The 18307-nt window shown below is 38.5% G+C and overlaps 1 protein-coding gene across 4 annotated transcripts in view; it reads left to right on the forward strand.

Annotated features, from left to right (window-relative positions):
* Nucleotides 1–18307, forward strand: part of mink1 (misshapen-like kinase 1) — a 39285-nt gene that overhangs the window by 15223 nt on the left and 5755 nt on the right. The window contains exons 9-28 of one of the 4 annotated variants that reach the window (XM_082169120.1): nt 888–1063; nt 1706–1775; nt 2621–2831; nt 5282–5392; nt 6080–6166; nt 7545–7721; nt 7801–7962; nt 9679–9945; nt 10118–10197; nt 10281–10384; nt 10799–10893; nt 11190–11213; nt 12697–12845; nt 12969–13089; nt 13612–13728; nt 13881–13992; nt 14537–14692; nt 16614–16757; nt 16893–17027; nt 17686–17786. In XM_082169120.1, coding sequence (XP_082025246.1) covers nt 888–1063; nt 1706–1775; nt 2621–2831; nt 5282–5392; nt 6080–6166; nt 7545–7721; nt 7801–7962; nt 9679–9945; nt 10118–10197; nt 10281–10384; nt 10799–10893; nt 11190–11213; nt 12697–12845; nt 12969–13089; nt 13612–13728; nt 13881–13992; nt 14537–14692; nt 16614–16757; nt 16893–17027; nt 17686–17786 — 2599 coding nt within the window. The remainder of the gene's footprint in view (nt 1–887; nt 1064–1705; nt 1776–2620; nt 2832–5281; nt 5393–6079; nt 6167–7544; nt 7722–7800; nt 7963–9678; nt 9946–10117; nt 10198–10280; nt 10385–10798; nt 10894–11189; nt 11214–12696; nt 12846–12968; nt 13090–13611; nt 13729–13880; nt 13993–14536; nt 14693–16613; nt 16758–16892; nt 17028–17685; nt 17787–18307) is intronic. The other 3 variants (XM_082169123.1, XM_082169121.1, XM_082169122.1) reach the window with 3 other exon arrangements.

An 18307-nucleotide genomic window follows, 5' to 3' on the forward strand; every position in this document is an offset into this window, starting at 1 on the left:
AAGCACTGACGTGAATGACTGATGTGACATTAAAGTTTTTAAAACAAATCGTGCTCCATCCTTTATCCATCCAATAACAACAACAGACAGTCTGCATTAATGGACACAATTTTAGGCAGTAGTGGACCCAGAGCTCATTTGCAGAAGTATTTCAGTATGACAGTAATAACGTGAGTTGGATCTACACAATATAAAACACAAACCTACTGTTTGGAAAACCCAGTAGAAAATATATGCATCTTTAATGGAGAAGCTTTTTGTAAATCCCATTTAGACCTCACAGAGATTTCAGAAGCAATCATCAAAAGGTTATGCTGCGGTTGTATTGCTGTGGTAATTCTTCACATCTTTTGGAAGTGTTTACAAAGAGAATTTGCTTTTGCAGAGCATAAAACAGCGGCTTCTTGACATGTACACAACACCAGCTTCAGTGTTCGAGGGCAGGTCAAAGTTAATGTTGTTTGCGGGCAGCCAATGCAGACCATAGGCGGGCATTTTTGCAAATGTGTTACAGTGTTACGTATGCAGGTCACGAAAGAGTTCCTGATGACCCGTTTAGGCTGTTCAGAGTCGATTTCTTTCTTTTGGGAGACAATAACTTTATTTATCGTGCACTTTTGACTTTACAACTTTGCGGACCGTTTACATTCACAAACAGCTGTATCACACACTGCATGAAAGGTAATATTCGAAAAAGCATAATAGGGGCACTTTAAAACATAAAAAAACAAAAACAAAATTGTGCTGATTGAAGCTGGCGTGAAACTCTTTTGCATTGACCCGAGGCCTGTGGGCCTTGTATAATAGCATACTATAATCAGTTTTATTTTTTAATTGACTTTCTTGCTAATACATTAATTTCTTACATGTTTTTCTGTCTCTTTCAGGTCTAAGAAGTTTATTGACTTCATCGAGGGTTGTCTTGTGAAGTCCTATCCGAGTCGTCCATCCACAGAACAGCTATTGAAGCACTCGTTCATCAGAGACCAGCCCACTGAGAGACAGGTCCGCATCCAGCTCAAAGATCACATCGACCGTACACGCAAGAAACGTGGCGAGAAAGGTATGTGCAATGCGTTTTCTTTAATGTTGCCTTTGCAAATGATTTTAGACAAAACATAAGAGCAATAGAGCTTTATTAAACACATAAGGCCCAAACATTTCATGACCCAAGCACTTAATAATGAATTCAGTAGTTAAATCAGTTTTATCATCAGAGTCAGGACAGATGCAGGGGCTCCTCTTGGACTGTAGATTATAATTTGTCCACCGGAGCTCTGTGGTGGAACAGAATATTTAATAAAGTTTGTTTACTTGCCTTTGTGCAGTAAGGTCACCAAGACTCCCATCCAATCACAGCTCATCTTTCCCTTGGACCACAAATAGGGTGCTTGTGCATAACTGCGTAGCTTAGAGTAACTCATTAGATCTTGAATTATGTTTCTTTCTGGATATGAAGAATGAAGAACAGCTAAAAATGGAAGCATCCAGCCAGCAGCCTTCAGCATTATTATTAGAGCTCACACGGTATCAGTTAAGGAAGAGTGCAGATGATTTAGACTCTAAAGTGCTGCAATATGCATAAACTGTGTTGAGCCATATTATATTAATGCCTAAAGTCTTTCTTGTTATTTGCCCTCATCTCTCTCTCTCTCTCTCTCTCTCTCTCTCTCTCACTTTTTCATTTTGTCTTGATTCCTCTCAGAGGAGACTGAGTACGAGTACAGCGGTAGTGATGAAGAGGATGAGAACAGAGGTGATGAGAGAGAATCCAGGTAAACACAGCAGCATCTGTGTTTACACAACCCTACATAGCACTACACAACATTGCAGAAGCTCTTCCCAGTGTTACTGACATTTTGTGTTAACTTAGCATTATATAGTGTGTGAATTTTATATCAAAGTTTAATGTATAGAGACACCAGAGATAGCTAAACTCTAGGGTCGAGCTGCATTAAAGTGAGAAAAAAATGTTTTTTCAACTTGACTAAAACTATTAGATAATTGACCTGAAACTTCACATAAACTAGTAGATAATTTCACTTAAGATTTGATTTGGTAATCAATTTTCCTTGAGAACTGACTTAAACTAGTAGATAGCTGACTTGAGATTGAGACTAGTTGATAACTGACTTGAGTACTAGTACGTAACTGACTTGACTTAAACTAGTAGATAACTGATTTGAGACTTGGCTTGAATTAAATTTATCTTTTGATTCACATAAAACTTCTGAGAAAAGATTTGAGACTTGTCTGTACATGTCTGAATGAGTCAGTAATAAGTAAGCCATTTGTTTGTTTAAGGTGGGATCATCAAATCATGACAACTGCTATTTGGAAACAATCATTATTTTTGCAATTGCGCTTGGAGCTTTGGGGCAGAAATTACACCCTTAATAGATTTGTTTAGGGAACTTTTTTATGTGCATAGATGGTTCCTCTTAATGCTCCATTAATGCTTTATCATATTACTCCACATGGATCAATCCCTACTCACTTGCACATGAGTGCATGCCCTTGATGTAACTGAGAGAGAAATGGATGTACAGTCCTCCTTGCAAACCGTAACTGCCTAAATCAACTGACTCTCCTCCGTTTCTCTGTTTATTTATGTCTGAAGCTCTATTTTGAATGTTCCTGGTGAGTCGACATTGCGGAGGGATTTCCTGCGGCTGCAGCAAGAGAATAAGGAGCGTTCAGAGGCCTTAAAAAGACAGCAGGCGCAGCTCGCCGCTCAGCGCAGAGACCCCGAGGAGCACAAACGCCAGCTGCTGCATGACCGGCAGAAACGGATAGAGGAGCAGAAAGAACAGAGGCGTCGCTTAGAGGAGGTACACATGCATGCATGTGCACATGAAAGTCACAGAACATCATCTTTCTTCTCACAGGAAATAAGGGCAGAGTGCCAATCATAAAAGGTGGTCTGTATTTGTGTACTGACAGATACTTGCTCTGTTTGAGATGTGGTATATTCCTCCATTCATAACTTACATTTCACATGTATAATCTCCATCTGTAAGTGTTAGAAAGTCTTGCAAAAATTCCCATTTTGCTGTCTGAAGTGGACGAGCCTTATGTAAGCTAGTCTCTGCTAAACTTAAGTGAACGAGGGCCGCCGCACGCAAGCGCCAAACAGACAGATCGCAAAAGAATAGGAGCGCGATAATTCTGACTAAATGTGTGTATTTTTATTTATATATATATATATATATATATATATATATATATATATATATATATATATATATATATATATTATTCACACACACATAATTTAATTTTTTGGGCCATATCGCCCATGAACCACATACAGCTCCATCTTTATTTACTTTCATTATATTTAAAAACGTGCCCAGTTTATTATTTGGGGTTCCACAGAAAAAAGAAGGTGATTACAAGTATGTAATAACAAGAGTAATTAATGACAAGATTTTCATTGTTTGGTGGCCTAATCCTTAGTGTTTTAAATGTTATTTCCTGTCCATGAATGTTGGACTGAATATAGATCAGAACAGCTCATTGAACGCTGCTAAAAGTTTATGAGCAGAATATTTTAGAAAAGTCAATGTTTGACATAAAACACGAAGTTCACAGCCAGAAGATTTACGGCAGTGTTTGTCGAAGTGCTGAACATTTTTCTCTTATCTGGAGCCGGTCTTTCTTCATTAGAGTGAACACAGGGAGGTATTTGTGGAATTTTGTTAGGTACATGTTGGTGAATTTGAGAGACACACCCGGTAAATGAGTGAGAACTCTACATACTCTGCAAAGTCAGACTTTTAATTGATTTAGTTTTGAGTGGTCATTGTCACTGGATGACTGTGGAAGGACATGATTAGCATGACTGCCTGATTATCCTACACTAGCTGAGAGAGACATGGGGTGATGAATAGGCCACAACACAAAGGAGGGTGTGTATTTGTTATGTACTGAGCATCATAAGCCATTATATTCATGTCATGTTGTACACTAGGAGAGATTCCCAAAGTCAAGCCCCTCACAGCTAAGCTAATTAAATCAAGAACAGGTGGGATCAAGGCATGTTTGCTGGGGTATATAGAATATGGCACTTAATTAACTTTGTATAGTAGGGTACAAATGTCTGAGACCACTTTAAAAATCTGACCAAATTGGCAATCCCATTGAAAGCAAAGGAATATTTTGAGCTGAAATATATTATTTTTCATTTAATAATGCACTACCATTCAAAAGTGTATTACTTTTATTCAGCAAAGATGCATCAAATTGATCAAAAAGGACTGTAAAGACATTTACAATGTTACAAAAGATTTCCATTTCAAATAAATGCTGAATTAAATGCATTTCAAAAAGAATTCGGGGGGGACAAAATCTATCACTAAAATATTAAGCCCAATTGTTTTGAACATTGATAATAAGAAATGTTTCCAAAGCACAAAATCAGCAAAGTATTGAAATATTTCATATACAAATATTTCACAATATTACTGTTTTAACTGTATATTTAATCAAATAAATGCAGCCTTGGTGAACATAAGATACTTCTTTTGAAAACATTTAATAATCTTACTTGATAGAATAATAATAATAATAGGAACAATAAATATTAATAATAATTATAACATAATTATTAATAACATTATTGGTATTTAAATAATATTAATTTAATTTTAAAGTTAATATTTAACTCTTCTGCACTATTTCTAGCTCACTAAAAGTAAATTTGTCATTGAGTAGTCGGATGTTCTTCCATTGAAGTGCAAGATGCTTTTCTCATCATCTCTAATACTACTTGTATTTGAAAAAAATTATATATACTGTATATATATATATATATATATATATATATATATATATATATATATATATCCCATACATTTCTCACAAACACACTTTGTCTTGCTATCTGTGATATATTTAAATTCAAATGAATAATTATACTGTAAAATTGCTTGTGTTGGGAATGCTATAGTTTAGGTTTGCTGTTCAAAGTTTCATACTGTATATAGGCCATGTGCAGTGTGACAGCAGCACCATCTAGCCACTAACCCACTGAATACAGCACCGCAGTGCACTGACTCACCAATATCACTATACTCACCCTCTCTCACCATAACTGTGCCCAATGTCTTACTCACTTTCGCTTTCTCTCTTTTCTCTGGCTATGTTCTCTGTTCTCTCCCCCTTAATGTCCCTTCTCAAAAGCATTACATGATTTTTTAGCAACAGGAAGGCTCTCATTATTTCAGCCAAATATGTTAAAGTGACTCACTCTCTCTCTATCTCTCACACACACGCACAGCAACAGAGGAAGGAGAGAGAGATGGTGCGGCAGCAACAGGATAAAGCTCCTCACCGGAGACTCGATGACATGAGACGAGAGGAGGACAGGAGGATGGCAGAGAGAGAGCAGGTAACCAATCATAGCCACAGAACTGCAGCCGGGCCGGCCAATCGCAGCCTGGCGTGGGTGTTCCCCACTCAGCACAGCTCTGGCCCTGGAATGTCTGTGGAGTGGTTGCCATGGCAGCAGGTTCTCAAATGCAGTGTGTGTGTGTGGGTGAGCCGTGTGCAGCCCTACATTCAATACAATTCAAACTGACAGAAACACAAAAGACCAATCAGCATGAATTAGTGCACAATGTGCCACAGGACACACTCTTCAGAACGACCTCACATGTACATGCCTCACATCACACTTCCTTCAGTTTTCCTCCTCTAAACGACTGGAGAAACACGCATATGCAACACACTCCTCAGAGTGGCAGGAACTAGTTGTAAACACTCACTGCGTGCCATTTTAAGATTATAAAAGCGGTGTGACGTTACGGCTCTACCGCAGTAAGTGAATGAAGCGCGTGGAACAAATCTCTTCACTCTGTCGAGGTGTCTTCAGCCATTTTAAAAAGCCCATCAGAAACACTTCTTTAAAATGTCTGCCTCTATCTTCAGAGGCTGCACAGACAGGTGTATCTGTCCGCTCCCTCAAATATCTTTTTATTCTATCCTTTAGAGTCTATTCTGATCCGTCTCTTCCTTCCTCTCCTCTTCCACTGCTCCCCATTTTTCTCTCTCTCTCTCTCCATCCCTCTCTCTGTAGGAGTTTATAAGACATAAGTTGGAGGAAGAACAGCGGCAGTTAGAGATACTGCAGCAACAATTACTGCAGGAGCAGGCATTGCTAATGGTAACACTCCTTTCTTTCTCTTCCCTCTGTCAGTCCTCAGACAGTTTTGGTGCGTGTCATGTTACAGGACCCCGAGATTGTGCTGGAATGATCAGAATCCGCCTGGTTTCAGAATTTGAAACATACAAAGCAGGGTTTTGAAATGTTCTGGAGCATGGGTCTTTAATTATTTAATTATTCATTTTATGAAAATATGCATTAAAGAAAAATACAGTAATTAAGTTAAATTCACCCAAAGCTAGTGTTAAGAAGCTTAAGTTGAGCTAAATGTTTAATTTTTCTTTCCAAATTAAAATAAAATAAGTGATTTCAAATTATTTGATTAAAAATGCCGTAAAAACCGTAATCAGTTTTCTATTTGAATATATTTTAAAGATGTAATTTAGCTGTAATCAAAGCTGAAATTTCATAATCATTACTCCAGTCTTCGGTGTCACAATGACCCTTCAGAAATCATTCCAATATACTGATTTGCTGTTCAAGAAGCATTTATTATCATTATCTGTGTTGAAAACAGTTGTGCTGCTGGTTCATATTTTTGTGGAAATAGTGATAAAAAAAAAAATCATTATTTTGATGAGTAGAAAGTTCAATAGAACAGCATTTATTTGAAATAGAAATCTTTTTTAACATTCTAAAATTATTTACCGATCAATTGAATGCATCCTTACTGAATAAAAGTATTCATTTAAAAAACACAACTTTACTGACTCTAAACTTTTTAATGGTAGTTTATTTATAAATGAAAACAACAACGCTCTTAAGTATAAAGCAGTTTTAGACCCCTGTTCTTAAACATGAGAACCTTTGCTGAAGTGAGACACGTGTATGGGTCTTCACAGCTCTGTTTATGTTTTAGTCAATATAACATAAAGATTTGATTTGGTAATTTGTTTATATTGCTTGGATTAGTTTCATTTTAAATGTACAATTTGCAGCGAACAAGTTCAGAATATCAGAAGAAAATGCAATATGACATAATTACACACAATATGACATCACTATGTACCCAATACAGCAAGGCTGTTTTACATATTGTCCTATTGCTTGAAATCCTTGACAGCAGAATTGTACAGCTAAGGGAAATGTTTTTCTTTCATTCTTTAGTTGTCAAAAACTTCAGAGAATGTGAGCCAATATATCCTAAAACTCAAATAATCACGTTTTTGTGTGTAATTATTCATTAATTCATAATTATTTCCTTTGCATGTTGGGAAGGGGCATATGTTTTACATTTTTATTTGTGTCTCTGTGTTTGGGCATGTGACACTGTGCTGTTTTGTGTTAATTATTTCCTGTGCCTGCAAAAAATGCCATGTAATGACTTCTACATTTTTCTAGTTAATAAGTTATTAATTGTTTGTTCATGTGTGTGAAGGAGTACAAGCGTAAACAGCTGGAGGAGCAGAGACAGTCGGAGAGACTTCAGAGACAGCTGCAGCAGGAGCACGCGTATCTCGTCTCACTGCAGCAGCAGCAGCAGCAAGACAAGAAACCACAGATGTACCACTACAGCAAGAACCTAGAGAACAACAAACCAGCCTGGGCTAGAGAGGTACGCTTACACCCTGCTGAAAACAATAGTGCTCTGAATTGAAGCATCACAATATCAATTCTCATGCTTTGTTTCTCAGGTTGAGGAGCGCAGTAAACTGAACAGACAGGGCTCTCCCAAAATCTGCACTACAGTCTCTGACACCAACATACAGTCCCGTTCAGAATCAATCAGCCAATCAGGAGCTTCACAGACTCCACCCATGCAGAGACCCGTGGAACCACAGGGTGGGCAGGGAAAGGTGTGCTACCTGTCATTTTATTCCCTCACACAAATCTCAGCGGTCATATTAGGCTAGAATGCAGTGTGAATAAATATTTCTTAAAAAATACAACAAAACATCTGTGTGAGTCTGCTTTGGACTGTATGCTAGTTAATGTCTTTTGTTTAAAGTCAGGGACACACCAAGCCGACGGTCTGCCACCGGGCAACGTCAGTCCGTTTTTGAGATCCGGCCGACATAGTTTTTTCTGTGTATTCCGCACCATTTGCTCTAGTTGGAAGCCTTCGGTGAGAGAGAGAACTCTGATTGGCTGTTCAGTTTAGCAAACGAGTCAGTGCACGAGAATAAACATGAAAGTGATGAAAGCAAGCGAAGAAGTCATGACGGCACAGACAGAAAGGCTGTTCTAATTTCACGTCATCTTACCTGAGCGTTCAACAGCGCAAATATTTTCATAATAACATGAGCGGAGTGGAATAAAGAACGTGATCAGCATGGTTTATATTCAAAAACGGTTTTTGCTTTATGGTTTGTATAACTGCTTTCGCGTTCCCTTTTTGAATGACGAATATAGATGAGTTTATCTGCTTCAATTGACAGTTATCTCATTTACACGCAGGCGCAGAACACGCGCGCTAGTCGACAGTCGTCTGTAGTCCTTTCGGTGTGTTCAAGCACAGATTTTTTCCCCGACGTAGGCGATGCGAGGCGACAACACAGTCGGCTTTTATCAGCGCTAGTTCTTTGGCGTCGTTTTGGTGTGTCCCTAACTTAATGATATGGAAATGCAAATACAAAACAATATATTGATTTCTAAAGACACTTTTTATAGGTGTCCACCTCAGTAATTTAATGTCTTTGAACTATGTACACTATTGTTCAAAAGTGTGTGTGGTCGGTAATATTTATTATCAAAAACAGTCGCTCAAAAAACACTTCTTATTATCAATGTTTAATGCAGTCGTGCTGCTTCATATTTTTGTGGAAACCGTGATACATTTTTTTCTGATTCTTTAATGAATAGTAAGTTCAAAAGAACTATTTGAAATAGAAATATTATAACATCATAAATGTCTTTACTGTCATTTTTTAAAATAAGTTTTATATGTTCTTGCTGGGAAAAAAAACTAATCCTTGAAGAAAAATATTCTTAAACTTTTGAACGGTAGTGTACATTTTAGGGTTTTCTCCAGCATATATTGATTTGTTGTTATTAGCCATTATTTTTTTGATTAATTAATAGTCATTTATCATGTACTTCATTTTAATTGATTAATAATAGCCATAAAAAGCCTTGATAAGAAAGAAAAAGACAGTGATTTGCAGGAGGATGTCATCATTTCTGTTCTTTAATGCTGCATGCTCTGGCTAACACTTTACTCTCTTTTCATTGACTTTCTTTTTTCTTTTTCTTTCCTGTGGGGCCCACTCGCTTCCTCTGTAATCCTCCAACATTTTTGGGAACATCCTCTTCACTTGCATATCCTGCACTTGATCTTCTACCTTACTCTGCTGCCCAACCCTCATTGCCTGTAAACTGCTTTACTGATTTACGTTCTCTAAAACTCTTCTAAACCCCTTTTGCAAAACAAACAAAAAATCCTAATTTCTCTCTCAAATAAAAATAAAAATCTAACCTTGCCCAATTGGCCTACCTTTTACCCTCTCACTTTTCTTTTGGCTTATGTCTCATCTTTTATCCTGTCCTCTTGTCCTCACTCCCATCTACCGTAGTTCCAGATGGCCCACCTGGTGCCGTTAAAACCGTACGCCGCTCCTGTCCCTCGCTCCCAGTCTCTTTGTGATCAGCCCACTAAGACCATGTCCGCCTTCCCCACCCAGGATCCCTCTCCCACACCCACACCTCGTCCTCTACACTCCAGAGAACTAGTCCGTCAGAACTCTGACCCCACCTCAGAGACCCCTGCCCCTCAGTCTCGACCAATGAGAGACGACCGGGGACCCTGGATCCGTCTTCCTGAGATTGAACAACCTCCTAAAGTAAGACAGAATATTGTTTTTTGTTTTCTTTCTCTCTCTCATACAGTTTTTGTAAAGCTCAGGTTTGTGCAAATCAGCTTGTGCAAATACACAATGTAATAGGTGATTATTAATATCATTGTAGTTTAATGTATAATTTTCCCATAATCCCTTGTCCTTCTCTCTCCCTTAGATTCCTCAGAGAACAGCCTCTATAGCCACTGCACTGAACACAAATCTCTCCTCCGGTATCAGACACCCAGTCCGAGCAAGGTAACATACACACACATTCAACTGAAGTGACACAAATCATATGACTGCACTGACTCCTGCACCGTGTGTTTATTCCGTGTCAGTAATCCCGATCTGAGTCGCAATGAGCGCTGGGAGAGAGGAGACAGCATGAGCATCATGGCCAACCTGCCACAGACCGGCTCTCTAGAGAGACACCGCATACTCAGTGAGTGTTGTGTGTGTCGTGTTTTGCCAACTTGCAGAATTTAGTGCAAAATCAAGCACACTCTGCAATCTTTGCGTTAGCTTGCAATTTGTCCTATTTCCACAATTTGACCGCAAAAAATCCTGTGAGGGAGAAAAGCAAGATTAGCTTATAAAAATCCCAAACAAATTAATCAATACATGTTCACCTGTCCTGCAGAAAAGCAAAAATATTTTCAGATAATTGTACTTTCACATGAAATCCAGGTGGCACTGCTTAATAAGTGTTAAAAAAAGGTTTGTATGAATGTTAGATAATAGAAAATAATGTTTAATCATTCCAATCCATCTGGGAACATCTGGGGACATTTGCAGTTGGAAAACAGGGTTTATCTGCAGGAATTATAAAGTTTATAATGTTGCGGGTTCATTTCAGGCTCGTCCAAGATGGATTCCTCCCCCACCCTCTCTCATGACGGCCGACACAAACCAGGAGAATCCCGAACCTCATCAAGGCCCAGCAGGCCAGCGGTGAGATACAGACACACACACACACACACACACACACACACACACACACACACACACACACACACACACACACACACACACACACACACACACACACAACAAAAGAGTCGCATGTTAAAATACACTCACTCATGCACATAGAGTCCCAAATCGTTCGCCTGTGTCTTGTATAGAATGAACACACTCGGCCCTCCTCTAAACACTAACCTCTGTTCCTTACATTTCCTCTGCTCCTTTATCCTTCTCATCCCTCTCTCCTCACATAAATCTCTTTTCCTCCCTCTTCCTGCCCTCAGAGCTATAAGAGAGCGATAGGAGAGGTCAGTGCCCGTATCCGTGTATCAGCATGAGTCTGTATCGGTGTGTGTTCTTGCATGCTTGCATTTTCTCGTAATGATGCTAATTGTCAAATGAATGTTGTTTTTTCATTACATTTTGAAAATAATGAATAATAAAAATCTAATTCTGGTGAATCGCAGCATAAATTACATAAGATTTAAAATATTAAGTCTGTCAATCGAATTAATTACAGTTTGGATATGCAGATGAATTAATAGTGAATCAATAATCACTTACCATATGCAATACCATTCAAAAGTTTGGGGTCATTTTTTTTTTTTTTTTTTATATGTTAATGCTATTGTTCAGCAAGGATGCATTAAATTGATCAAAGTGACAGTAAAGACCTGTATGTTACAAAAGATTCCCATTTCAAATAAATGCTGTTCTGTTGAACTTTTTATTCATTTAAAAATCCTGAGAAAAAAAACGAATCAGGGTTTCCACAAATGTATAAGTAGTTAACTGTTTTCAACACTGATTAGAAGAAATGCAGCAAATCAGCATATAAAATGATTTCTGAAGGAACAAGCGACACTGAAGACTGGAGTAACGATGCTGAAAATTCAGCTTTACAATCACAGGAATAAATTACTTTTATAATGTGTTAAAAAAAAAAAAAATTTATCATATAAATGCAGCCTTGGTGAGCAAAAGGGACTTATTTTTACAACATCTTACCAACATCAAACTTTTGAACAGTACTGTATGTTTTCTGACAAAGGCATACCAATGAAGATGAGTTCAGATGAGTAAAGGCAGACGAGAAAAGCATTAAATAGACAAAAAGTGTCTACAGCAATCCATTTTTGCAGGGATCCATTCTTAAAGGGATATTTCACTAAAAACATGGCATTCTTTACTGGCCCTCATGTCAGTCCAAACCTGTCTGACTGACTTCTGTGGAATACAAAATAAAAGATAAATAAAAAATTCCCCCATACTATCATTCATTGAGGTGTTGTTTTTTAACCTATTGGCTTTCATTATTTGATCGTGACATATGTGAACATTATTAAAATGTATTTTTTGGTGTTCCACTGAAGAAAGAAATTGATGACAGAATATACATTTCTGGGTGAACTATTCCTTTAAGAGCCGTTCACAGAGGATGCGCTATTTACACATGCATCTCAGAACATTGCGTAGCATCTCACGTTTTTTCCCCCCAGAAATCTCTGTCCTGTTGTTTTCAACTGAACACCAGTCCACAACCATTGCGTCTGTAGAAGGACAGTCCCACGTTCACAGCCTTTGTATAACCACATTCACCTTCCCCACCAAAGATCCCATTACCACACCCACTTTCCAGATAGCTTTTTAAAGCCAGAATGCATGATCAAAATCTTATGGTCTGACTTAATCTGGGGAGATCCAATGTTATTGTAATGGTGACTCTAGATGTGAGATGTGATGAATGTTGCTCACTTGCCTGTTGATTTCTTCTTCATGTGAATGTGTCAGGACCATGGGCTCTACTCTAAAGAGCGGGCAGAGGAGCAGCCGCGGCCCCCGGTGAAGGCTAATGACTACTCCTCTTCCTCAGAAAGCAGTGAAAGCAGTGAAGAGAGTGAGAGTGGAGAGGGAGCAGAAGAGGAAAGCCCTACTGACCGGTAGGAGACAACGATTGTGTGATTTTTTTTTCTTTTTTTTTTTCTCTATGTTAGGTTCAAAGTCTGTTAAAAAAAAATGTCTGGATGATTAGTTTTTTCGTTTTCTTTTAATGTGTGTATCAGCCCACGTGATGCAGATTCTGACTCTGTAAACACTATGGTGGTCCATGAGGAGGAGGAAGGTGAAGGAGGAGACGAAGAACGTGCTGGAGGATATGGAGACCAAACCATGCTTGTACAAAGGGTAGGATGTGTGTGTGTGTGTGTGTGTGTGTGTGTGTGTGTGTGTGTGTGTGTGTGTGTGTGTGTGTGTGTGTGTGTGTGTGTGTGTGTGTGTGTGTGTGTGTGTGTGTGTGTGTGTGTGTGTGTGTGTGTGTGTGTGTGTGTGTATACGTACTGGTTTTACCTACATTGAGGATTAAATGTATTCAGGTTTCAGGTCTCTACACCCACATTATAAGGACATCCAGCTGTCCCTTTAATTCAAATGGCTAATTAAACTTACTAAACATTTCTTAAATAAAATGTAAAAATGTAAGTTTTCTGTGAGGGTTATGTTTGGGGGGTGATTCACTACCTACAGTTTGAGAGTTTCAATCAGTAGTGCCTCAAAAAAAATATTTTGAGTGTTTGTTTGCATGTGTAAAAAAAAAAAAAAAGGGTTTACTGCTTTTGATGGACTGTGTTTTTCCTATGTGAAATCAAGTAGAACATGAATAATACCAGTGCCAATATGTGTTTGTTTCTGTGTGTTTGTTTTTGGCAGACTCCAGAGAAGCGTAGTCATAATGGATACACCAACCTGCCTGATGTGGTTCAGCCCTCCCACTCTCCCACAGACTCGGCCTCCCACTCTTCCCCTGGGAAAGACTCTGCCTATGATGTGAGCTCTGCCCACCTAACTTTTAAAAGCTTCATTCTCTCCACCATATATAATTGTATCATGTTTTCTTACTTTGTTTGAGTGATAAACAGATACACTGCACAACATGTGTGTAGTTGATTGATTAACTAAGATCATGCAATCAATTTCAGTATCAGTCCAGGGGATTGGTAAAGGCCTCTGGAAAGTCCTCTTTTACTACCTTTGTGGACCTAGGAATGTACCAACCATCAGGGGGCACAGGAGATAACATCTCTGTTGGAGGTACGGTATTAAATTGACTGACAATTGCTAGGTATTTTTTTACAATCTCGCATGAACTGTCCCATTAATGTTGTTTCTAATGCTCAGATAGCATTAAAGGGGTCATGACACAAGGAATCACATTTTCTTTGATCTTTTGACATATAAGAGGTCACTGTACTATTAAAAACAACTGAAAAATTCATCCTCAATGCAAAAATACCAAGCTGCCAAAAAGACTTGTTTTCCACCTCCAGATATTTGCATTTGACTGCCTCCACAACACTTCAACTCCTATTTTATCCGTTCATAGTAATATGAGTGTACCGTCTTTGTATATCTAAAGTCTTTGAAGTGTGTCTTGACGTAAAAATGAATCTATTTGAAAGTATGTGTATCTTGTTTTAAGGATCCTTATGTGTTTTTACTGGAAAACAAAAGAACTGATTAAGAACATAATTTACGATCATTGCTTCATTGTTGTGAAGTTGCTGCTGACAGATGACTCAATCACTCACTGCTGTGCTTCTCGGTTCTCTGCTTGTGTCGTTTGTGGGTGTTGTAGGTCTGGGCTCACGTTTTGAGCAGCTGAAGCTGGAAGTAAGGAAAGGCTCCATGGTCAATGTCAATCCCACCAACACTCGTCCAGTTAGTGATACTCCTGAAATCCGCAAATACAAGAAGAGATTCAACTCTGAAATCCTCTGTGCTGCTCTCTGGGGTAAGAGCTGAACGAGAACTGTGTGTGTGTGTGTGTGTGTGTGTGTGTGTGTGTGTGTGTGTGTGAAAGCTTGACAGTGTTTGCTATACTAACTAACTACATTTTTCATTATGGTTTCTCAGCTGTCTTTTAAGGTCGGCATGAAACGGATGTGATAGTCTTATCCTCCCTATTGCAACGTTTATCTAAAGTGAAACCGCTTCTCGAACTAGAAAAAATGTAGTGCGGGACTTGATTTTGTCCATCGGAAATCAATTGGATGGTTGGACCGTTGTGGTTTGCTACTGCTGTGATCTCATGTGAGTGACAGGTTGTTCAGGCATTGCGCCAGTAAACAAGAATTTTTTTTATTATTAAAGGTTACGAGGGCACATGCGTTTTAAAAATGTGCACGGATTCATTATTTATAATAAATACTGCACTATTCCGTAAAAGATAAGAATTGTCCATTTTGATTTCATGGTGACTTTAACAATTCAGTTTCGCAATCTGAACACATGCATATCTGCTTTTGAGAGAGCTGCTAACAACTTGAGCTAGCTTACAAAACAGACATGCCCAAGTTAGCGCATCGAGAGCCCTTTTAAAATGTCCTTGATTTCAAGTACCATTGGGTCATTTCGGGTAATTTTAGCTCATTGGTGTGTGTTTTGTGTGAAGTTTGCGCAATTTGGCACGTTGATGAGAACGTGTCTCAATGTCCCTCAAACCCATGCATATTTAAGCTAAAAATGTTTGAAGCAAGTGTCCTAGAAACAGGACCATTTCGTCTGGTTCTGCGGCGATGCCAGTGCAACAAGTGATTTCTACCTTCAACTCAACTTTCTGCCCATTGACATTTTCTGCCCAAATCTTTTCCAAACTTGTCCTGCTTCATCAGCTTGTCACTTGGCAGTCGAGTTATTTACAGCATTTGTCACAATATGTGTTGTAAGGCTATGTGTGTGTAACTCTTTGATGTACTGATATGAACTTTCTGTTGTCATTGCCTTAAAGGAGAACTCTGTAACTCTAGCGAACTCTAGTCACTTCTTCGCTGATTTTCCCTTTTGTTGTCGCATGTTTTCCCCACGAGCTCCCCCTACAGCTGTGGGGGGGCGTATATTTCACAACACAGTCGTAAAAAACTCACTTGCGGCGGCCTCCTCCCCCTCTCTACCGCTGCTCATGTGCGTTTGTTTTGATCGGAGCAAGCTAACTGTATCGCGTGGAACTATGTCTACCGAGGTGAGTAATCTGGTAATACATCATACATGCGTGTGTGTTTATGTCGAATTGCCGTAAAGCAATTTGTGTTTCGCGCTCGTTCTCGTTCTAGTTCTCGCTTCTCACGAGACTTCCAATTTCACTTTGCCGGGACGGCAGTGCGCAAGTTGCAAGGTTGGTTTTCCGCCTGGGAACGCTGGGGGGAGCGGGGAAAGTCACCAATATCACCAGAACAGGTTGTTTAACCATCCAAATGATTTCTAGACAGTTTTATTAAGTTAAAAAAGTTACCAAGTTCTCCTTTAATTCCCTGAATGTGCAAGACTAGTTTGGTGGCAGTGCCACCCACTGGCCAAATTACATAAAATATGAACAAAAAGTATAGAAACGGCCATTGGGTCATGTTTCTTAGCTCCAAACATTTCTAGGTGCCTGGAATTCAATACTTAAGTTTTGTTTTGTTTTGTTTTTTTTACAAAGTTTTCTGCTGTTTAAACAGTGTATCTTTTTTTTTTCTTTTTTCTTTTTTTGCTGCTACTCCTTCAGAGTCTGTCAAACTGCCTTATCAAAATAGTTTTGACTGCATCTGAACTACTTTAAATTCAGTGAAGCCCAAAGCTTGACAGGCTATATTTTTGAGAGTAGCTCCGCAAACACTGCCTGTGCATGTTATAGGTCATGAGGGTGTGTGTTATAACTGTGTGTGTTCTGTCAGGTGTGAATCTGCTGGTGGGGACAGAGAACGGTCTGAAACTGCTGGATAGAAGTGGCCAGGGTAAAGTTTATCCACTGATCAACTCACGCAGGTTTCAGCAGATGGACGTTCTGGAGGGACTGAACCTCCTCATCACTATATCAGGTTACACACAGACTTATTTATCACTTACACAAACACATACACACATGCATCTACTCATCACTCTGTTAGGAGGACACATGGATACATACAAGTACATCATTTAGAGGATCTTCATGTTCAGTATATCTCTCTCAGGCAAGAAGAATAAGGTGCGTGTGTATTATCTGGCCTGGCTGAGGAATAAAATCCTCCATAATGACCCAGAGGTGGAGAAGAAACAGGGCTGGACCACTGTAGGGGAAATGGAGGGCTGTGTCCACTACAAAGTTGGTAAGTGTACAATTATAGACTGCACTGATACTAAATTTCTCCTTATCTGCAGATACCGATAATTCGATTTTCTTAAGGAAAAAATCTCTCCTAACTAATGCTGTAAACTATACAAGGAACAATCTCATTTGGTACTTTACTATAGTATTAGATGTTAATATTAACAACAGAGCTATTATATTCAACTGGTATTTATTTTCAGAAATCATTTAGAAAATAACTGAAATGTTTGTATGCAATTCATAAACACTCGTCTTGATGGCAAATTTATTAAAACATACATATCAACAGTAAATAAGCTCCTCTGTAGTGTTTTTGATAGCCAACTAGTGAACTGTGCACACTGAATAACTTTACTGAGGTAAATGCAACATTATGTGGCATTGTTCACAAGATGATTTATTGATTATCCACGGTTGAAACACTGATTGAGGAATTGATTCATTTCGGTAAGTTGTACTGTATCTTTAAACATCTTTTGATGTTCATGCATAATTTGTATGTGTGCTATAACTTGGATTAAAGTGGAAGACTCGCGCTCCGCGCTGTCGCTTGAACTGAGGTGTCTACAGTTCCGTAGCCACCTCAGATACGTCACATTTAAGTACTTCATTACATTTATTAAAGTTGCTATGAACTTTTCTTTCTTTTTTTTCAGTGAAATATGAAAGGATTAAGTTTCTGGTTATCGCTATGAAGAATGCGGTGGAGGTTTACGCCTGGGCTCCCAAACCTTACCACAAATTCATGGCCTTCAAGGTAGACCACAAGTTTTTCTTATTGTCAGATTGGTTTATTTATCATGTGCTCGACTTACATGGTGTTTACTGGCCATTACAAGGTTTTGTTTTTTTAAATTGAGGGTAGTTTTGGGGCCAGTAAGAGATTTTTAGTAATGATGAGTAATGATGCTGAAAATTCAGCTTTGTCATCCCAGGAATAAATTACATTTTAAAGTATGTTCTAATAGAAAACTAAAAAACAACTTGGAGAGCATAAGAGACTTCTTTCTTCTAGAAATGTCTTCAATTATTTTTTTATTTTTTTTACCAACCCCAAACTTGTAATTGGTAGTGCAAGGAATAATAAATACTATACTATATTTAAACAGTAATAGAAAGTAGCAAGTATATTTTTTAGAGAGAGAGAGAGAGAGTGAGCGCAGTTTTTGTTTACAAGTAGCAAGTTTCAAGTTCACTTTGAGTTTTTTTTGTAAAGCATTTCTTTACAATATTACAGCAAACAGGACAAACACTGGATTAACTAACTTTGCAAATTTT

This window comes from Leuciscus leuciscus (assembly GCF_965113295.1).
Source record: "Leuciscus leuciscus genome assembly, chromosome: 5".
Classification (NCBI taxonomy): Eukaryota; Metazoa; Chordata; class Actinopteri; order Cypriniformes; family Leuciscidae; genus Leuciscus; species Leuciscus leuciscus.